The sequence below is a fragment of the Anabas testudineus genome, chromosome 21, assembly GCF_900324465.2.
Source record: "Anabas testudineus chromosome 21, fAnaTes1.2, whole genome shotgun sequence".
NCBI lineage: Eukaryota > Metazoa > Chordata > Actinopteri > Anabantiformes > Anabantidae > Anabas > Anabas testudineus.
Window position 1 is genome coordinate 16,381,006 of NC_046629.1, and position 23,532 is coordinate 16,404,537.

At 40.1% G+C, this 23,532-nt stretch overlaps 1 protein-coding gene across 1 annotated transcript in view; it reads left to right on the forward strand.

Annotated features, from left to right (window-relative positions):
* The window catches only part of LOC113173097 (ephrin type-A receptor 6-like), a 132,224-nt gene that overhangs the window by 102,692 nt on the left and 6,000 nt on the right, over positions 1-23,532 (forward strand). The window contains exons 6-13 of the mRNA XM_026376393.1: positions 1,517-1,641; positions 2,297-2,459; positions 5,909-6,017; positions 14,508-14,578; positions 16,818-16,943; positions 17,445-17,630; positions 20,920-20,981; positions 21,530-21,739. Of these exons, the coding sequence (XP_026232178.1) occupies positions 1,517-1,641; positions 2,297-2,459; positions 5,909-6,017; positions 14,508-14,578; positions 16,818-16,943; positions 17,445-17,630; positions 20,920-20,981; positions 21,530-21,739 (1,052 nt within the window). The remainder of the gene's footprint in view (positions 1-1,516; positions 1,642-2,296; positions 2,460-5,908; positions 6,018-14,507; positions 14,579-16,817; positions 16,944-17,444; positions 17,631-20,919; positions 20,982-21,529; positions 21,740-23,532) is intronic.

Genomic DNA, 23,532 nt, shown 5'->3' on the forward strand with positions numbered 1-23,532 from the left:
TGCTTCCTTTTATAAGTATGGGCATCCATTCACTCAAAAATACATTCCAGCAGAAAATAATCCATCCAAAAATCACGCTCCCTACAAAGAATATCTGCCATTGCAGTTTAGTTCCATGGAAATGTAATTTTTGGGAGACAGGGTTGGTTTGAGTACTGTAACAGTACAAGAAGTTCCTGCTGCCTAATGATAATTACTTTGTTCTCACAATGACTGGAGAGGGAAATGTGGAGATGTGCTAAAAAGCAAGGGACAAAGGACCCTAACCTTATCAAGCTAAAATGTTAAAAACTTGTTTTAGATGGTGAATGGACAAGAAAAGACAGAAAATCGATGAAAAAGAGAACAAGTAAGAGTGGGATAAAGGCAACAGCAGTTCACTTTCAGCTTCTTCCTCTAGATTAGTTGTAGGTCTCTGGCTAACAAGCTGAACCTCTACAGCCTAAAGTGAATATCTCATCTAACATCCAACCCCTAACCTTAGCTCTGTCTTCCTTAAACCCCAAACCCTAATCCTCCAACCCTAATTCCTTTTTCTTTCTCTGAACCTAAAGTTCCCAGCGCCTAATAGTCAGCCTCAGTCAAAGGGAGAGCTACAAACAGCCTCCCAAGGCACAAGACTATAGAAAAAAAAGAAAAAAAGAAAGTGTGCCACTGCCATCGTTTCACTTTGTATACACACGAGAAAAGCATGCCTACATTTTATAGCCTCATAATGAGTCATCTCTGTAACATTAGATGATATAATATATAATAATGACTCTCAGGGCAGTTGCATCTGCTGACCTCTCTTGGGAGCTCACTGTAATTATTTACCCAGTGGAAATTTATAGAGCAAAGCTAATACAATTCAGTCCAAGAAAAAAAAAAGAGGTACCTTCCTCAACTTATTTTCAATTAAGACTGGATGATCTTATGGGAAAGCTGTGTTTTTTTGTTTTTTTTAACAGCTGTGAATGTCTATTTCAAAATAGAATAATTGTGTATGACCATGGATGTAATCATTGCTGACAAGGTGGACTGCACATAATTATCCAACTGGCTGCTTGCTGGGGTAAACTGGCTACACGGCAGCTAAATGGTAACATCAGACTTAGCTAATACATTTACCATGCTCGTGTTTAGTAGTTAATGATGAAGACGGTCGTCATCTTAACTACTTCAAATGAGAACCTTAACATCTGGTTCTCCAAAGACTCCAAATCCTTGGGTGATTTATTTCACACAACTGTTCTTTACTTTTCTTTTAGTGTTGTAAGTCACTTTGAAAGCCCTCTTGAGGTGTTTTTGTAGTTATCCCCTCAATTAAATTCAAATATTGTTTGTAGAGGAATAGTGCCTATGTGTGAAATAAATACAGTTTTGCAGATAATTCTTGATACTAAGTGGTGTTCAGAGTTGCATACATTTGTGTGTGCCAGTGAATAAGCTAAAGCATTGTATTCACTTCATTAAGATATATACCAAAGATGGATGGAACTTGAGCCGATTTCTCTATGTTGTGTTTTCTAACCAGGTCCATTTTTGGTTGGGGCATTGAAGAAGGACTGGGCCTCTCCCAACAGCATCGCTCTCTCCTGGCAGCAACCTGAACAAACAACACTGACCATCGTCGACTATGAGATCAAATATTATGAGAAGGTGCTGTAGCTTCTGCTTATCTCCAGGTCTATTTTAAAACTGTGGGGCAGTGTCTGGGTTTACAAATAGACTGCTGATCAATCTATATTCCCTGTTCAGATTTCAAATGGCAATTTAATGAATTCAGATAGGATATTGACATTTAAATATATATATATATATCTTTTATAACTTCAACTATAATAACAGACCACCACATTAGCTTCTCTCATCTCTAAGCAGCCACAATAAAGGTTCAGGCCATTCCTCCCATGTGAAAACTAGTTTTAGGGTCCCAAGGCAGAAATACAGTCTGCAGTACCCATTATACTGTTATAAAACACTCCAAATATGCCTACAAGGACACATAATAACCCTTTTTAAGCTGACTAGACAATTAATTTATGCCCTCTCTGCATAACTACATGCACTACACCTACAGTGTAGTAGAATGTTTTTTTCCAGAATAAAAATCATTGTGTTTTTGTCTGATTTCGAGCGTTCACTCATTAGTAGAACTACAATGTGGTCTTAATTATTGTTGTGCAATCAGCAGCTGCCACAGTGAAAGAGACAGTAATTACATACATATTGTGGATGCAATTAGAAAGAAATGGTCAGTGAGTAAATCATTTTTTGGAAGATTATGTTGATCATCCACCACTTTCTCCAGCAGGAACAGGAGCAGTTGAGCTACTCATCCACCCGCACCAAGGCTCCCAGTGTGATCATCTCAGGTTTAAAACCAGTGACCTGGTACGTCTTCAGCGTACGCACTCACACGCCAGCCGGATACAGTTCCTACTCCCCTAAATATGAATTTGAAACTACGGGAGACTGTAAGTACCTGAGACCATCTACGACACTTGTATGTGGGCTGAGATCCATCTGTCTTGAATGTGTCTATCTGTATTTCTGTAAACAATGAGATAAGCAAAATCCTCTGAAGTCCTGAGCACAGCAAAAAAAAAAAAAAGGAAATTAAGATTGGATTTGGGGTTAAGATCAAGATTAGATTAATGTAAGGTAATGGGTAAATGAAAAAGGTGCAGTACAGTTTTTGAAGGTGAGGTTTACTGAAGTCATGTTAAATCGTGGCAGCAACTAAAACATCTTGGTGCAGACTGGACTGAGGAAGGCGAAGAGGGTCAGCTAACAGCTACTAGTCCACTTTGTAAGAACAGAGCTTTAGCAGTCTCAATATCCTTCAACAAACTGCATCAAAGCCTTTTAAGACCTTTCATTTACATGGCAATTATAGTTTGCCATTTAGGAAAACAAAGTGGCTGAGAAAGCCTCAGACTTAATGTTTGTGTTAGGGGATTTCATCAACATGTCAACATCTCAAACATCATTTAAATGCATGCTTAATGTTTATGTGTGTACCTTGCTCATCTTACTGACAGTAAGTCCCAGATAGAAGATGCTAGCTTCAAGCAACAGTTCAGGGTCAGATGAAGTTCACATAGCCTGGAGCAGCACCCAGGGCATCATGAGTCAGTAACACAACAGTAAATAATAAACCTGAATATGAGCCCACACACAAGAACATGTACAGAAAAGCTTGATCCCAGCCTCCTTAAAGTTTTTAAAGTTAATCAAAATTCATTAATCGTTATTCTTTATCACAATAACAGGAAATATGGATGTCAGAAGCACCATAACCAGTTCTCAGCTAACTACAACATTACTGCAGATAGCACGGTGCTTTATTTTACAACTTGAAACAAACGTGTAGTTATGTTGCAAAGTTATATTATGAACAATTGATTTCATATGTGCAAATGGTAAATGGTCTGCACAATAATTTTCTTCTCTGTCAGTAGCCAAAGCAAAGAAAAAGTATGTGAACCCTATGTTTTCTGCATTATTATATACAATGTGATCTGATCTTCATCTAAGTCAAGAGTATTAACAAATATAACGTTCCTAAAATAATAACACAAAATAAATCTTTCATTTCTTTATTGAGGACAGCCACAAATCAGGTGTTAGCATACATTAAGGAATTTATTTTGAAGATGTGGACTAGAGCTACCATTCTAACGTTTTGAGTTTGCTTCGTACAAGAAGAATACTATTATGTGAGCCATGCCTCGTCAAGAATTGTTGATTTACATTAAGCTGGAAAGGGTTACAAAGTGATGTCAAAGACCTTAGCTATTCACCAGTCTACAGGTGCAGGTAGTGTCTTCTAGCATACACAGATAGACCTCAAATGCTGTATCTGTAATTATTAACTGAGCCCTAAATTATTGTGCAGTGACGTCTTTTTTACAGGAAACTAGATTTGAATCATTCGTCCAAAGTTCTTTTAATGCAAAATGTTTCATTTTTAGAACTAATTTCATTTCAATAATTTAAAGTCATGCGAAAAACACCATTTATATTTTGGACTACAGTTGATTTCATTGTTAAAGTACAACTCACAGGGGAATTTTTAAGGTTTTAGTTTAAATCTATATGATTTTTTTAAATTTCCTCTGACTTTCCTTTATGGTCAGGAGAAGTTTTTCAACTACTGTAGAGGCAGAAAGATGTTTTAATTATAGAGTTGTCTATGTAAACACATGAATGCATGCGATTAATCCATTACTATTTCTTCAACCCAAATCAATCCTATCACCCGAATAACATTCCATAAGAAGTCAAATAGTTAAATAACTAAAAATGTTGTCTCTCCACAATAGAATCATTTTCCTCAAACTGAGAATCAGTGAAGTCACCTTTTAATCGATTTGCTAAAATGCACCATGACTTTTTGTAGTTTGTCTGCAGCGGAGCTTCCAGTGTGGTTACACTGTACTGTAACCAGGGCACTTATTGTCCCTCCAGTATGAATTGCAAATGCAAATCTGTAACGACCACTAAACCTAAAGCTCAGCATATCTGAATCAATGAATGCAGTCAACCAGGGGTCTTACAGTGCAGTTTAGATGTTTGTTGCATTTCGAATGAATGTTTTTAGTGTATGTGTGAGGAGTGGCTTTATTGCAAGTCTACTTATAAAATACAAAGGTCCAGCTGCCCTTTTATGTCAGGTCAGGTATTGTTGAGGGGTGATTTGGCTTCACAGTGGCCCTCTCCCTTCCAAAGCTGCAGAGCTTTGCTTTATCTGCAGATCAGACGGTGCTTGGCCAAGCCTTTGTACTGTCTGGCCTTTTATCTGAAAGTGAAAGCAGATTTGGCCCCTGTCACTCTCTCCCTCTCTGTCGGTCTGTCTGTCCACCTGTCAGTCACCGTCTCATATGCTCGTTCTCGCATCCGCCGGTGTGTCTGTCTGTCACTTCCGCCTCTCTCTGGCTCTTCTGTTTGTCTTTATCTCTCTTCTCTCGTCAGTCTTCTCATCTCTTGCATTCTTCATCCTGTCCTGGGCACCTCTCATTCTCTCTCTCTCTCTCTCTCTCTCCACACATGCTGTAGCCTGCAGAAACACACACACACACACCTCATTACAACAGCATCAGTCCAACTCAGCTGCTTAGTTAGTGATGTTTGTGCGAAGCTGACGGCTCAGGAGAATTGTCTAGTGTGATCTGGCCAGTTTCACTCTGCCTCCCTCGGAGTGGTCTATAATTAGTTTTATCCAGGCAAACATTCACATTCCTGACCCCCCTCCACCACCACACACACACACTCACACACGCCCACACACTGCACAGTCTAAATCCACGTGCACCTGACTCGTGCACGGCTCCCAACCACACACCATGATCTTCCATTCATAATCATTAAGCGTGAAATATTATAGAAATAAGTTTGGTAATAGCAATCATCTTTCAATTATCTGGGATTCGTTAGCCTTGTGACAAGACACAGAAAAGGGAAAATCATGAATATCAAATGGGAGCAATTTAACCAAATCATCATGAACTAAATCACAATTTCACGAGTGAATAATATTAATTAAACAGCAGACGGCACATGAATCATTCTGTTAGCTAACGGAGTGTTTTTTGCATGACAAAGGGCTGATCAAATATATGCCTATCAAAAGAGTGTACATGGTCTCTGTATGGTGCACTGATGAAGAGGAATATTCAAGATTTTGACTAATGAAAATTCTTCTGTTCTTCCTTCTCACTCTATTCTGCCTCCCATCATATTTCATATCGTCTCACTTTTTTTAATCACTTTCGCTTTACATTCAACTTTCTAATATTTTCTCATACGTACTCCTTATATTCCATGTTGTTGTTTTTTTTCCGTTCTCCCCTTTCCCACCATCCTCCGGTCTCTCTTCGTCCTTCTGTCGTCACATATTTCCTTCCGTCTCCACCGCCTTCAGCATCAGACGTGGCTTCTGATCAAGGCCAAGTGTTGGTCATCGTCACAGCAGCAGTTGGTGGCTTTACCCTCCTTGTCATCCTCACCCTCTTCCTCCTCATCACTGGAAGGTAAGATGAACCCACTTTGGCTTGATTTAAATTTGTGCACGGCATAACGTGCTTTAACTGATTTACTGTCTTGATGAATTTGACTTACAATCAGCCAAGATAACTATGGCATAGCTTTAAACTTAAACTCCTGACTGGTCTAACTCCAGTCAGTTTTACTGCTTTCAAATGTACATATGTGTACCCCAATGTGTTGTTCTGGAGCCCTTAGACAAATACTGATGTTAATTTGGAGTACTTGTTGGCCCCTACCTTACCACAGTAGAACCACTTGGGTGATATTTAGTTATATGGCTGATTAGACCTCCTCTCAGGACTGTGTGGGTGCATAGGCCAGACCTGACTGACCTCTTTTTCACTCGCTCTCTTACTTTTGTTGCGTCTGTCAGGGCAGAGCAGTGTAAAAGTCTTCATGCTAACCTTGGGTCATTAGCTCTCAGCCACCTTTAACCACAGAAGAGCACTAATCAGCCAGAATAACTCACATCTGTGTAGATGTGCAGAGGCTTAATTGGTCCTCGAGATGTCACTGCTATTAACCTAAATAAGCTTTTTGTGTGAACAAGACCAACTCAAACTATAAATGGAAAGACATTTTTTGCTAGAGGAAGAGCACTTTTATCGACTTACACAGCAGATGGTCTTCATTGTTTGCCACACTTGATGCAAATGGCCTCTCATCTTGGCACGTGTGTCTAGATAGGTAGATACGTAGATAGACAGATGGATGGATGGATGGATGGATAGATAAATAGATAGATAGAGAGGCAGGAATGACTTCCTGTACCTTTGTAAGCTTGTTTGACCGGCAGGCTGTGGGGAGGACGTGTGCTGCTCTCCGTGATGTTTGTCTGTGCTGTAAAAAAATGCCTATTTGGTCGGTACTTCATGTTCCTACTTGTATCTATTGTGTAAGTTTCATATCCCTTGGCTTGTAGTTCTGTACGTGTTCATTATTACCTCTCCTGCATTGACAAAACTGTTACACACTGTTACATTTTGCTTCAGCATTTGCCAACTCAGGCCACCACCGAAAGCAAGAAAAGGAAGAGGCATCTGATATAAAGTGTGGTGTTGCATTTAGACTCCAAATAACTCTGCAGAGGCAGCAATCAAAAGCACAGGTGCAAAAAAAGATTTGGTTTTATATCCAAAGAGTGAAGTTTGAAAACAAAAAAAATTGACATTTTTACCATGACAATACTAAAAAAAACATTCTCACAAATAGAAATATTCAATCACACAAATCAAGGGGATGATTCACAAATTCCACATTCTTTTTAAACTGTTATTTGTCCACAGCAAATTAAAGGAGACATGGTTAAACTATTTGTAGCATTCCTATCAAGTCACTAGTGGAAATTTATTATTCAATTAAAAGAACAAACAACAAACCAGAAGCATCAGCATGTACACAATGTGAAAATCTATCTATTGAACAAATGGTGGAGCCAAGATGTTATGACTGGTCGTCAGCTTTGACAAGAAAATAAATCCAGTCAATAACAGACGAGACGCTGCACACAGCTGACTGTAATGCAGCTTAAACACAGTGCTGCTTAAAGACTCAACATATGCACAGGTCTTTTGACTTCTTCGTGCCAATTAGACTTCTGCCAAGGTTGTACACCATGTTTAAGTAAAGTGATCAATCACTAGTCAGCATGTGAACATTGACAGAACAGCACTTAGTATGAAGATTTAACAGGCTGGGAGGAGCCGTTGCACTGGAATGAAACTGCACACGACAGGAAATGGACAGAATAAAGAAACTAAGAAATAAATAGGCTTTTTTTTATGCCATAGTGTACATTATAATTTGTCATAGCAAGAAAATACATTTGGGTCCCAGTAATCCGTGGCACGATGCACAGTGCCAGGTCCCTAAACTGGTTTATTTAAAAGAAATGAGTTTATATTTATTGGTATCATTTATGTGCTTTTACTACTATGCAGAAAATCCAGTTCAACTTTGCTGAATATGTGTGCTGTTAGCAAACTTTGTTGACAGTGCTGACCTTTTTGAGGGTTTGTCTAAAATAGAAAGTCTTCTAGCTCATTAGCTGTGCTGCATCATATGCTCTTATCTAATCACTCTCTTCCAGAATATAAACAGTTTCACAAACAAGTTAGTTAAGTTATTGAATTTGGAGAGATACTGTTCCCACAAGATTAGCTTCTGCACAGGCGAAGAGGAAATATGGTAGGAATCTGTCTCTGAATATCAGTTCATCCTGTGTTTGAGTGAGAATGAGAACATCACATTTGCAACAGAGGTGTTAATATTGTTACATACAGCGCTTTTATGTATGAACATGTGATTGAATCTGTACCTATTGAGCTTTCACTGCAGAATTAGAATGATACAATCCAAGTTGCTCATTGCATACATTTAATGAACACAGCACAATTTTTCCCCATTTGTTTGTTTGTTTGTTTGTTTTGTGTGATTTGGCTTTGGTTTTGAAGGGTGAAAACCATTAGTGGAACAGCAACTTAAAACTTTTGCATTTTCAATTCAGAAATACGCTGTGCAGGTTTCCAGAGAATTTCCAAGATTGAGTCATGACCTATACAGAAATGAGGTCGGTTGTGGATCAGATCAAGTGTTTGTATGATTCTAATGTCAAAGGACTTCTGCAAAAAAAAGCTGTAAGCAGTAGATAGATCAGGGATTTACAAAGTATTTTTTAATTTTATGATGTTATCTTAGCATGTGTAGGAGGGTCCATGTTCCTACTTTATGTATTATAAATTCACACACATAGGTGGAAGAGCTAAAGCGAGCCCTTTAGGCTTTTTGCATTCTAGCACAAGAAGGACCCTTTTACCTGAATCCAGCTAAAAGCAGTGGCAGCAGCAGTTGGAGTGTTTTTTGACTTTCTCTCAATCTGTCATATCTGCGGTCCCTCTGCCCTGTGTAGGAGGGACTTTTTCCTCTCTTTTGGTTTAAAAAAAATAAAAATTCCAAATGTACTTGAGCTGCCTGAGAAAGATGAGAGCTTTCAGACACGCGGCTCTCGTCGATGGAAGGTTGTACAACAAGTGATGATATAAGAGGACCTGCTGGATGAGGAGTTTTTACACCTGGCAGCTCTAAAAACCTCTGAAATTTACATCTATGTTTGCATCTGCTGGTGCAAAAATTTCGACGAATGCAAAGCTGTCACGATTTCACACACGTGGCCTACTCACTGTATGTGTGCTCTTTATCATTTGTGTCTGTCGATCTCTGTAACTCTTTTATTTATTATTTCCTTTAATCCCTCCTTTCTTCTGTGCCCTCTGCAGCCTCTGCAGCAGGGAGATGTGTCACAGTGAGGTGACTGTGAAGGATGTTAGGGCATGAGAGGAGTGGTTTGAATTACACCGATGTTTTGATTAGGGCTGTGGGCAAGGTTGGTTTACCGAGGTGTGTGTGTGTCTGTGGGTGTGTGTGTGTGTGTGTGCATATGTGTGTGAATATTGAAACAATGCTCACCAGCCCAGAGAGCGGTGTAAGGAGTCAAGGTCTTTGTCTGTAATAACTGTCTTTGTCTGTGTCTGTGTGTGCGGCCTCTTTTCAACATGAAAGCCACGGAGACAGAAGGATAGGCGGATAAAGGGGATCAGAGGACAGGACTGGAGAAGACTGATAAAGGCACATGCCACCATTTCTTTAATGAACAGCTTGACCCCATCAGCAGAGGTCAAGAGCAGCTTGCCAAATCCCCCTTTTCTCTTCTCTGCTAGTGTTACCAGCCATGTTATCTTCTCTATCGATGTCCAGGATCCCACAGACTTGGCTTAACCAGAGCACAGCCTGGCAACTTGCAGCTTGGTAGCCCTCTGACACCTGCTTTAATCTGGCAGCCCAGATTACGTTAAATCTTCAAGGAGAAGGAGGCTCGCTTATGATCTCACACACTCATGCACGTTCACGCATGCAAGCGTTTGCACATACACTTTCTCTACCACTAAAGTGTTGGCATTGTCACTCCTATACAATGAAGCCGGTATTATCCCGTCATTTAACCAATTTATCTGATCCAACTCTGACAATGAACAATGAACATGAAGAGAAAAAGCCGAAAATGTTAATTACTCGTTTTATACACTATGAGCAAACGCTCAAATGGTTGTTAAATTGTGAAAGACGTCATTCGTGGTAACGAGCCTTTCAGTTCACTCAACGCTGCAGTTTTATTTAAGGCACTTTAGATGTTTAGATTCCTATGGACCATATAACACCATCAGGGAGGCGTCTGATCGGTCCCAAATGCATTCTGTAGCATGACAATGATCCCAAACAGATGGCCAGAGTCATACAGAATTATCTTCTGAGAGAAGGACAAGGAGTCCATCAACACATGGTGTGGGTCCCACAGAGGCCTCAACCTCAACGCTTTTTTCCAAAGGGACTTACAAGTGAGGTACAAAGCAAGCAAAATATCTAAGCCAAGGAGAAGCTTAGAAGTAAAGAGCTCTAGGAAGATCTGGTGCCGCTTCATATGGTGGAAGTGAAAGATTTATGTCTTTCTTTATTCCATTGTGAAACCAATAAGATGACACATAAGACACAGAGACGTCCAAGATGTTTGGAACAACTTACCTGTCAAGTCTACCCATCCATCCATGATTTTAATCGCTAGTCCTGTTATGGCTCGCAATGAGCAGGTTACCCCCTGGACAGGTTACATATTGCATATTGACACAGACAACCAAACACATATACAGTATTGTACAGGTCAATTTAGAGTCACCAGTTAAGCTATTAGCATGTTAGGCAACCAGAATACCCGATCTTTCTATATCTGCACTTTGTATGATGTTAACAATTCCTGACTATTCTATTCTATATTAATGACCAGAGGTGATTAGAACTTTTATTGTTGCATGCTTTATGACAAAGTTGGTTGGCTGTACCTATCGGAGAGACATCAAAAACACTGGTATCTATTTATCTACAAGGCCATCGGCTTCCCCTTTTATATTATCTCTTCTGCTTTGGTGCTGTCCCTTTACTGAACAAGCTTCTGTGATTATTTGATTCTTCAGGAATCCTGAACCAGTACTGATCATGGAAAGGCCGGCTTTGCCGTTCGTTATCCTTCTGCTTGTAACTGTTTTCATTGGGACTGCACATTTTATACTTTCTTATTCTGGTTTCCTGTTATATTACTGGCTATCCTACCTTCCAACTTACCTTTGAGAGATGATATACAGTTGTAGGTTACATAATTCTGAAGTGAAACAGAATATGAATTTGAATTATAATTCATATTTTTAATACATATATTTAACATCTTATCAATTTTCTGTTATATTTCCCCTTTAAAACTAGACTTGTGGTAAATATGTCAGTACTATGGTTTCCTGTGGAAGACTTCTGACCTCAGCTCCACCAGCTTTAACTCCATGGGGATCATGGGGTGGGGGCTTGGGGATGGTGGAGGGTTGAGCAGTGACAGTGACATGAGGATTCTCCACAGAAGTGTGACTGTGAGACAGCTGTGTTGGGGGCTTTTGTCAAGCCTCTGGGCTCTTCTTACGGACAACTCTCCTTTCAGAAGCTCTTTATTATGTGAATGTGTTTGCAATTTAATGTGTAACCTTGGGTTTAAATAAACTCCTGCTTTCATAAAAGTCAGGACACCAATCTGTCCGGGTGGGCTTTTATAACATTTCAGTCAAACATCCACACACAGCTACATTTAGAATTAAATTCTGTCCCATGAAGAGTCCAAGAGTAAATACACAGCAGCATTACAACTAAGTCTTCCTTTGTAAATGCATTGCAATTATATCGCTTATCGTCTCCTTCACTTGTCAGTTTAATACTTCAGCATCTTTTAAGGTGTCCAGGACATTCTTTACATGGAGCAAAGCAAACAAAGTAGACAGCACATGAGCAAAGAAGTCACAACCTTGGATTCTGTCATTTTTAACAGTGCTTGAGTGCTGCAGGACTTTATGAATTCTATATTCCATCTAATAAATGATGAAATATGAGAACATTTATTAGGGGGTCCAGTGGTAAGAAGTGGGAGCAAGTGTCCCTCATGCACACGGTCATTAATTAAACCCTGTACTGGAAAATAAGTTTTAAAATTCAGCCTGTGCAAGATCTCAGAGCACCTGTCTTCTTTCATATCATTATTTTCCATCTCACTGCTCTTTCCAACTCTTCAGCACCAGGTACCAAATACTTTTTGAGTCTTGCAGGTTCATTTGTTAACAGTCAGGCCATGTATGATTTAAGCCACTGATTTATCTGTTTTCTTTAGACACAAATGTTGGGTTGAGCCTTTGAGGATGCACAACCAGCAGGCTGAGTTGTAGCCAAGGATTAGTCCTTGTCTAACTGTGAAAAACCTGTAGATGAATCTGAAAGAATCAAGAGTTACAAGGGAGTGCCTTAATGTTCATAAAAATGTTCTTGCATAACCATGAAAATGTAATTTCAGCACTGAAAACAGGTCTAAATTCTAATTTAGCAGCTGCCTTAATGACTATATTTTTTGATGTAGTTTGATTATTTGAATTCTTTGTAGAAGAATGGCTTGATAATGAATGGAAATTCATTTTGTAGCAGGAAATCAACCCAAATGTGACTGTAGAGAAAGACATGATTTCTGCCTGTTCCCCTTGATTATGAATATTATGTTTAAGAAGTAAGTTTTACAATGTTTTGATTTTATGTAATTTGATAATGACTAATACCTGAAGAGCTGTGCAGGGCGTGGAGAATTGTAGCAGACTTAGAAAATCATAGCAGAGCAGAGAGAGGGAGGTGCAGCAGAGTGATTGAATTTAGGTCTTGTGCTATAGCTAAAAGTCGACGCTGTAGATTTAGCCTTTCCTGACATTGACACTGACTTTTTGAACTCCTGAGATACACTATGATACTATTAATAGTAAATCAAGAAAAATAGTCGCTGTAATGTTTTTGGGCTGTGCGCCAAATTCATGTCTATGCACAGTGCTTTGCCATAAATGCAATGCTGGTTCTGCTTGTGATTCTGTTCAAGTACTTTGTGCGCTCTTATTTTTTGATTTCACAGTACTGTAGCATCCAAGCTACTATTTGGATAAAATCTTCTGTGGTCTTTTGCAGATGCTGTCATCTAATCTCTCAGCTTTTCAGACTTTCTTGGCAGCAGCTTTTTATCACTGGTTGGCTGTCTCTTGGTGTCTCAGTGCACAGATAAACTCACACACACACAGGGGGTGTTTGCATCACTGCGTGCAAATGCATTTCCCTTCTTTAGATGTGCGTCAAAAAAAAACAACATTTCAGTCTGCCTTAACTTCCTTTAAGTTGAGTGGATTCATCAAGAATTTGGAATTTGTGTTTGTCTGTGCATAAACTTTGGTTTAATGAAGCTTCATCAGCACAGCAGATAATCTAACTCAAGGCGAAAGTGTTCCTGGCTGCATTTCCTTCAAATAAGGTCCAGTCATCAATCAGTTGTGTAGTATTATTTTGTTTTATTCTTTCTCGTCATTAAAGGTATATGATAAAGGTTTGTCTCATTGCTGTGATGTCCGATTGCTGTAGACTGTAACTATGACAGACTATTAAGTTACTCTACACTGTTCTCTATCTACTCTGTCTCCTCTGCACTGACAGGTCCCGATCTAATTTCCTAACTTTCTCTTTTTCCCTCTTAAAAAACTTCCCATAGCACCTACATGATCTGAGCCTTTTAATTGCTGTTACATTTCACATGTTCAGCACAGTTCATGGAGCTGCAGCACAGTTAGGTTTGCTGCTGCAAATTAAAGCTGGAAGATTTTTGGCCTTGTGTGAAAACATTACAGTATTTTGAAACTATGTGTTTCTGAATGTGTGACATTTTGTTTCGGGCCTGTATTTCACCTCACACGCACATATTCCTGACCTGTCAGATTTAACGTGTTACGCCGCTTAGATTTGGATCAGCTAGTGAATAACATAGCGGGATGGGTGGTCCTAATTACTGTTAACTATTAATTAATTTAGCATTAACTATAAATGTCAGAGTGCTCATGTACAGGATAGCTGAATCAACAGCTGAAAATATGTATGTATCTGGTTGCTTGGGTAATCAGATATCTCCTGTGTGGAGTCCCCTTGAGCCCCCAGTATCAAGTGTAAGTTCTTGACAGAAGAAGTAATACACTCTTCTTACAAGTAAGATGCTAAAATAATAATGAATAAAACCCACTTTTCACACACAATTCTCAATTCCTTTTTTTATTGCAGCCTACTTCAGTAGCATGCCTATTGTTAATTTAAACAGTGATTTAAAAAAAAGTGGGTGTCTTTATAACTTCTCTTGTGCTAGTGTTACACTGTGCTTTCATGCACCACAGGAAAATCCTTTTCATAATATTGTCACAGACACCATCCCCACATTTACGGTTTCCGTCTTGCTAGGTAGCGTGTGATTTTAAAAATTAATATTATTGCACATTTTAGGAAGATAATCTCGTCATCTCTCATCATTCACACTGTGTGTTTTCCAGGTGTCAGTGGTACTTTAAGGCCAAGATGACCTCAGAGGAGAAGAGGAGGACCAATTATCAGAATGGACATGGTAAATAAGATCAGTCTACCACTCTCATCTTTGTTGATTTAGATGCTTTTCTCTCTCACTGGTTTTTGGCATTGTCACAAATCTCGAACTGCCAAAAGTTTGCCAAAAGCAAATTGAGTCATGGTTAATCAGTTTCCCTATTTATGGAAATGATGGAGTGGGGAGGACCTCTCAGTCTAATTTTAATAGAATTGTAAATCTGTTTGGAACATTTAATAATGTTTGTGTTGAACATCACTTTTGGCAGATCGCCCAAACATTTGGTGAGGAAATACAACGTGGTATGTTCTGTGCTGTGTCAAGAAGAGAGAAAATCTCTTTGCACAATGATCGGCTAACAGGGTAGCCACCTGTTCTTGTCTTTGCATTCGACACGTACAGTGTACCGCTGAGCATTTCCTGTGTGTTTCTGTGCATATTATTCTTGACTTTCTTTAATGACGGACTCTGCCACAAGCTTTCACAGAATGCAAACATACTGTATTATATTGCAGATAGACTGTATATTTGCTCTTGTTATTTACAAAAAAAGTAAAAGAAGACACAGCAAATGCAGGATTTGAATGATGGTTTCAGGAGCTGAGATGTCAGAGTCCATCTTTTTTCCCACGTCTTTATTTATTATTATCTGTCAGGAGTATCACTCACTTCCAGTTTGACTTTAAAAGTTCCTTCACTTCAGGCGTTGAAGCCCCCATCATCTCCACTCTGCCAAGAACTCTTTTAGTTTTTTATAAACTTTCTATTTAAATATATTACATTGATGATTATTGATGAAAGGAGAGCTTATGGGGTGAAAATTATTACAAGTGCACAGAAAGGCAAAAGAGTGAGGCAAAAAAGTTGCAAGAGGAAAAATTATAGAAACAAGCTGCACAGTGAAATTATACCACACATAACTGTGTGTGTGTGTGTGTGTGTGTGTGTTTATGCTTAAAGATTTTGGTCTTCAAACCCCCCCTCCCTCCTATGTCCTGACTCAGGTGTCATCAGTAAGTGTGCTGTTGAGCAGAAACTCTGAGAGGCAAACAGCGTCCTCTGGGTTTTGCTGGCGCTGGTTCATGCATCAGACAACTGATGTTTTCTGTTTTGTGATATTTTATCCACCCCTGAAGGAGGAGCACAGCTCTTGTCTAGCTCCCCTCAACTGTGGGGTCAGGGTCAGCACCAGAACAGCGGCAGGCTGTTAAAGATTCACTGGCTTGCTCAAGGACACTTCAGCAAGGTGGATGCCTGCTTTAGTAGGGGCTAAACCCCCCACTGCGCTCACAAGACTGGTTCAACAGCAGCAAAACACGGAGGAGAGACAAACTATTGGTGTGTCTGTTTGCATGAAGCCTCAAAATGAGGTAACACTTTTGCTCTTGTGCTGTAATAAAGACACGCTGGCATCAGACAGGATGACTAATAATCAGTCGTACTGGAGAAATGTGTATCTACATGTCCTTAACCATTTGACGAGCTTCTAGGTTTGAACCTGTACCTCCGTGGGTTTCCTCTGGGTACTCGAGATGTTCACGCAACCCAAGAACATGCAGGGTTAGGGTTAATTGGTGATTGCCCATAGGTGTGAATGGGAGCATAAATGGTTTTCTGTCTCTACGTGTTGACCCTGTAATAGCAGCCTGTCCAGGATGCACCACAGCTCTCCCCTAATGACAGCTGGGATCGGTTCAAACACTCCCAGGAGAAGAGATTTCAATACTGGGTGGATTGTTTGTTTGTTTGTTTTTACATTTGAGCAGCAGTTATCAGTGATTTTGCCTGATGCATCCCTTCAGTCTTAGATCTGATCACAGTCTATGTTGATGTGTTTCAAGTTGACTTTCTAATACTCTCTAATTGTATTTTCAGCCGGTCTGCATTTGTATTCTTGATTTCATTTTAGCTTCTCTTCTTGCTTGCAGAAAAGCTGTTTTTGATGTTGTCTCAATCACAACTACTTTATTGCTTAAGAGATTAGCCTCACACACAGCTGTTCCTCCAAAACCAAAATATGTTGTTCAAATTATACAATCCTCCCACATACCCCAAGGTAACTGGAAAATTACTTCATGGAATATCAGTACCCCTGGTTGCATGGTAGTATTTGTAGCAATAGTGGTACTAGAATTAAATTTAACAATAATGTGTCCGTTTCTTAGCAGTAGCAGTAGGTTATAACTCATTTTAATCTTGATGGAGGTAATAAGAAAACACTCCTCTCTCATGCTCCTGCTCATCATCTCTCCCTCCACAGTTCCTTTCCCAGGGATAAAGACCTATGTGGACCCCGACACATACGAGGACCCTACTCAGGCTGTCCATGAGTTCACCAAGGAGATTGATCCATCCAGGATTCGCATCGAGAGGGTGATCGGAGCTGGTATACATACACACAGACCTGCACACACACACACACACGCTCATCCATTCATGTCTCAGTGAATTGTGCCACTTGCCTTTGTGTGGAAGAAGATCATTTCAGGTTTGTTAGAATAACAGCAGTTTTAAATGTGCCATAAGAGATGATCTATTTTCATTCCATATATGTAATTGCTGTGAACTCGCTCTACTCCATTGTACACACCAAAGAGTACGCCTTTTTCCATTTTCCAGCGACTCACTATCATTTTCTCTGCACTGACTGCAGGAATATTAAAGCTTTAACAGCTTTGGAGAACAAAAGAAAGTGTAAGAATAGATTCAAGGCTTTTTATAGAAGGTGAAAGAGAGAATTTTATTAAGTTGAACCAATCAGGGAAGAGGCAACAACGCTGGAGCTGAGGTGAAAACTACAACACTGCCCCCAGGTGGCATCCTGTGCTGCCTGCTGATGCTGTGGGTTTTGGGTGTTTGTGTGTGTGTGTGTGTGTGTGTGCTGCAGGTGAGTTTGGCGAGGTGTGCAGCGGGCGCCTGAGAACACCGGGAAAGAAGGAGATCGCCGTGGCGATAAAGACACTAAAGGGAGGCTATGTGGAACGTCAGAGGCGGGACTTTCTGCGTGAGGCTTCAATCATGGGCCAGTTTGACCACCCTAACATCATCAGGCTGGAGGGCGTGGTGACCAAAAGTAAGAGAAGTTACGTGTCGCATATATTATGATAATATGTAGAGGTGTGGCTCTAAAGCCAGGGTTCAACAAATCATCACCACTCAAGTGAGGGCTAAATACAAAAATGTTTCATAATAGTTTAATAGTTTAGTAAAAGTTTGTCTTTTGCTTTTTTTTATGAATTCTCATTATATTTGTCACCGAGACAGACATGTACAGTCCACACTCTACAGTGTGATTGTGATTACATGTTGTCAAATCAACCATTAAAAGCAAAAGAACACGCAATAAGGACTTTTAACTACAGGGTGTAGGTTACGTGTGAGTGTACGTGTATGTCCAACAGTGCGTCCGTGATTATGTGAGTCCGAATGTTCCTTTGTTGCGCGGGATCACGCTCCACACGCACCAGCGCGTGTGCGGAGATGTGTGTGAGTGCGGCCCTTGTTAACGAGCTCTGTTTTACGGGGCTCACCCAGTGCAACATATGGTTGTTTTTACAGGGGATGTATAAACTGAGACATCACTGTGAATATAAATGTGTCCCCTGAAGACGTTCAACCTCTTCCTGAATGCAGATGGAGGACACGCCTCAGCTCTGACCCCCTCTTCCAGGCATTTAACTGATAATTTTGTAAAGGCAGATGCAGCTGTTATTATTACATTAACTCTGCTGATTGCTGATATTTTGCACTGATAAGTTTAACAGTTGCGGAATCGACGTATTCTATCACAGCTTTACATCTTTTTAATGGCTCTTTAGCTTTTAAATCACTACAATCGTATGAATGCAGTTTCACAAACCCTTGAACAATTAATTTCTCTTATAAAGTAAAATATTTATACATATTTAAACCTTATACAACAGTAGTTTAATCAAAGCTAATAACTGGGGGTTCGTCTAATAGCTTTGATTTCTTACAGTCTCCCATGAGGTGCTGATTTAAACTTCTGGGAAAAGATATTGAGCAGACCTAGAGATAAAAATAAGATATTTCAAACATTTTAATTTGCCACTTTGGTTTTTTTTGAGCGCTCAGTATCACATAACATTTGAATACATGAGGGCCTGAAAAAATCGCACCAAGTTTTAGCTGCCATGTGTTGAGAGAGTTGTAAGAGTGGAAGGTGATAAACCCAAACCATTTCCCCCTCCTGCTTACATGACACACACGATCAAAAGCCACGTGTGCTTGGCAGTGAAGCATCAGATACACAGAAAGACGCGGGTATCCTTTCTCTGTCCGCCTGCCTATCTGTTTGACTTCCCCTCACTCTCCTTCCATCTGTTGCTGTTCTTCAGAGACTAATTATAGAGAGTATTGTGCTGTGACTGACTGCTATACCTGCACTGAAATAACAGGTGACACATTAGACCCTGGTAAGCAGGTGCGTTTGTTTTTGTTCAGGTGTTGCGTTGCATAAATATATATTGTTTCCAGCCATGCTAATTAGCTCAGGAAAGCCAAGCTTGATCAAATAATTTCTTGTCTATCCCTGATGGATTTGTGTGGGGAGAGAGTGCCAGCGAAGGTAAAAACGTGATGATGAGAATAAAAAAAAATCATCAGGTTTTGTATAAAGTAAGTGAAACAGTTTAGTACAGACTACAGCTCTGCTCATCCAATTATCCTTCTACCCACTGCCTTCTTTTGTCTTGTGATACAAGTGTCGGTTTGGAGCGACATTCTACCGTTGATGATGAAGTTTCATGTTTCTTAAAAGTCTCAATGAAATGATTTAGATTTTTTTGAAGGTGCAGTGAAATGAGGTTGACGTGGATGCTACAGTTTACCTGTTCATCAGTTGTCTCCAAGGGGCTCTAGGTTATATGAGACGAGCTCTATCTCTTCAACGCTGCACGTGTTCATATGTGATGATGATGGCAATCATCTATACTTTAATGTGGAAAACAGAAAATGAACTGCATGTACCTAAATGCATTCAGACTCAGGTGCCTTCAAATTCAGAATCTTTGGATTTACATTACACCATCACATTTTTTTCCAGGATGTAATTTCTCACATTTCCATTTGAGTGAGAGAAGTGCTTTCCGGAGGTGTGACGCCGTGGTGCTACTTTGCCACAGTAACACTTGATTTCTCTTTCCAGCTGTTCTGAACACTTTACCCCTCATTGGCACACAGGCCTCCCAGCTGCAAACCAGTCAATCTGTAGCACTGTGGGGATTCTCTGCAGGGGGAAACAGTAACATTTGGAAAGGCAGATTGCGCTTGCACATTTTTCTGACAAATGTTTTATGTCATAGATGGACTGAGCGTGGAAGCACGTCCCGTTCTGCAGGCTCGAACTCAAAGTTTCATGAACTGAGCATCTTCACTTGATTCATCAATCAGTTGTTGATGTGCGTTTCCCCAGCTCTGCCTCTGTCTCTGTCTCTCTCTCTCTCTCTCTCTCTGTCTGTCTCCCTGCTTTTTTTTCTGTCACAGACTGACAGAAGTGCTAAACAAACACCTACACAAACACAAACACACCCTCCTCTGCTTTGCCTCTCTTGGACTTGTTGAGCACACACATTTTTACTGTGCAATTTCATCAGCCAGTGTTTACCAGAGACCAGTGTGTGACCTACATGCCTCCAAACATTATGTTCCGCTCTATCAGGACGTTATTTAGCACCAGTCAAGCTTACCAGTCCTTGGTCAGTGAGAGTTGATCTGTGCAAGCATGTTTGGCTGCTCAAGTAGGAAACTGTAACGGAGGCTAAGACATTAGAAGCGTTGGCATTTTGCCTGTGAGGAGGAGCGACTTTGATCCAAAAATGTCAGCCTTTGATACTTACCTTCAGAAACTGCATTCATCACATGGCAAAAAAAAAAAAAAAAAACTTAAGTAAAAGTACAAAGCTCCACATACCGAGCTGTGATGAGATGATGGCATTGGTAATGCTTTAGTCTCTACGCAGCTTGTGTGCGCACAGATGAACACACACGCAGCCAGCAGAGACAGAGGGCACTAATCATTTGTTAAGCTCCCTTTAACGAGAAAAGCAGTGGATCCTCTTGAAAGGCAGATTAGATGATGTGTTTTTTTTTTTTTTCTTTTTGTTTTTCTGGATGGTCACAAATGTTTAAGTGATCTCACGACTGATTTGGAATTGGGAAAGACTCAGACTTTTATGACTTTATCTGCATTTCTTCATCTGCAGCCTTGCTCCAGTCCTGTCAGGCTCTGTCTTTCATTCTTGTCCTCAGCGTCCTTAACAGCAAAATCAAATCCATAATTTCGAGAAACGAATTTTTCGCAGGAATAAGAACTGTGTGCTGTTGTGTTCGTGTGTTCGCAGGCAGGCCTGTGATGATTGTGGTGGAGTATATGGAAAATGGATCGCTGGACTCTTTTCTGAGGGTGAGTAAGTGAGTGTTAAAGTGGTCAGAAAACCCGAGAGGGTCAATAAAGTATGTGATTATTATCATAATAATGTCTGTTCCTAACCTCAGGTGGAAATTCTTGTGCTAAATAAACAAATGTAAAAAGGCTGGTGTAACGTCCAACAATTCAAACCCTCTGCAAAAACAGCACAACTCTTGCATAAATTGGTTTTGGGGTCATTATGAAGATGACCCTCAGTCACTCGTCCAGGCTAAAGGAGATTGAACACGGCTGCCGGCTGAGCACCAACATGTTTTAGAAAATTTGAAAGAAACTAGCATTGAAATTGTTTTGTAACTGTCTAAATTTGCTAAATTTCCTGTAGTCTTCTGTTCGATCAATACACCGTCAACATGATTCTGAACAAACTTTTATTTCTTCTTTCTCAGTTTCCCTTCTTTCTCCTCCTCCTTTACACTCTTTTTCTTCCTGCCTGTGCTGTTCTGCCTGCTCTGTTTTTCCAATGGCTCCTTTTCTTTCCATTTATTTTCCTCTGTATCCTTTTCTCTCTCTCTACCTGTCAGCAACATGATGGTCACTTCACTGTCATCCAGTTGGTCGGCATGCTGCGTGGCATCGCCTCAGGCATGAAGTACCTGTCAGACATGGGCTACGTTCACCGAGATCTGGCAGCACGAAACATCCTGGTCAACAGCAATCTGGTGTGTAAAGTGTCAGACTTCGGCCTGTCCCGAGTCCTGGAGGATGACCCGGAGGCTGCTTATACCACAACGGTAAGCCTGACACCCCAATATTCAATTGATTAAATATGAAGACGTTACTCTCCAGTAGTACCTGTACTCTAAAACCCTTCACACAACAGTGACATCTTAATCCATGTACACTTGAGTGGTGTTTTTATACTGTTTATTTCCATTTACTTTTACATTTACAGGTCTAACAGAGAGTTGAATCAAAATACAAAAATGTATATGAAACACTGAAAGGATATTAACTTCAGCTCAATTAGAAGAAACTTTAAGACCACATGTAAAATTTGATATTTTATCTACTAGGTCACAAGAGTTACATTCATTTTTTAAGAGAATGTATGTAATTTGTGATAAAGAAAACTATTCTCATAGATGCATACAGTATTTGCTGCAAATGATACATCTGTATTGTGTCTTAGACAAACTAGAGCAGTCTAAACCAAGACTGTAAGTCGTGCATATGTGTAACAGCCATCCGTGTTGGCCCTGCTGGCATCCTTATCACATTGGCAGCCGTGCTGAGTGGCCCATTCTTTAGGCAAGGGAACCATTTGATTTCAGCATTTTTCGACATCCATCGCTTGGCCACCTGCAGGCTGGGCACAGACTGGCTCTGGTGCTGTCTGCTGATGGGCTGGCTGGGTTTCACGCTCATCCTCTTCATGAAACTCATTGTCAGGCTCCTCCTCTTCCAAAGTGGACACTCCCTTTAATGTGTCTCCAGCTTGTCTGTGCTCCAGCATCATGTGTCTTATATAATGACAAGAGAGGCTGCAGGTGATTGACTCACTAGCACTAGTATAACTGTCAATAACTGCAATCATATAAGCTTAAACACCTGTCTTTGGCTTTTTATTACTTACATTTCTTGCCTCTTATCAGCTCTAACAAATGTTAATTTTGTCCATTTAATTACCTTCAATTTATAGAAATAAGAGCATGTCAAAGTACTGGTCAGACTCTAGTATCCAGCTGAATTTAAACTGGGTCTAAAGGCTGTAAGAATTCCTAGTCAAATCACATTTACTGCCAGTTAACTGACTTCTCCTTGCTGGTTCCTGCTCACGGGAGAAAACCTCATTAGAAGTAAAGGTGGAGGTCCTGAACTGTGAAAGGCACAGGAATAGTCATCAGACCCAGCAAACAATTTCAACTCAACTGACTGAGATGCACTGGGGGTTTACTAGACTAGATCGGTGTGGTTGATCCTCACAGTCCACAGTGCCATCCAACATCCTCATACTGTACAGTATGGACTACGTATGCAGCCTGTTTTTATTTCTGTCATTTTTATTCTCAAAAACAAATGAATCATTTCTGCCAATTGAGTCTTTTCAGCTGTTGGAAAAGCACTAGAGACATTAACACATCACATCACACATGAATAACAAACATCAAATGTTGTGCTTACACACTGATGCAATCTGTCTTTAAGCACAAGGATGCATCACTCGAAAGGACTGATGAAATGTGGACTTTTCTTCCGAAGCTAGTGAAAGTGAAAGAGTTTCTTTATATAGCCAAAGTTAAACCTCTGAATCTTTAGTGCTGAAAGGATCCCGTTCTGTAAATCTGTCTGAGCCCACGGTGACCTTCATTTCCTGGTTTGGACCGAGGTTACTGTGTGAAGGAAATGTGTGTTTATGGCTCCAAATTTAACTTTCTGCTGCACAGAAAGTTTCAGCTGTGTTTGAGAGCAGAGGAGATGAGAGGAGAGGGAATAGTTTGGATGCAGGATGAGTGCTGATACTTTAATACTTGACACTTAAATCATCCTTGCACATGTTTGTGTGTGTCTGTATTGAATTTTTTAT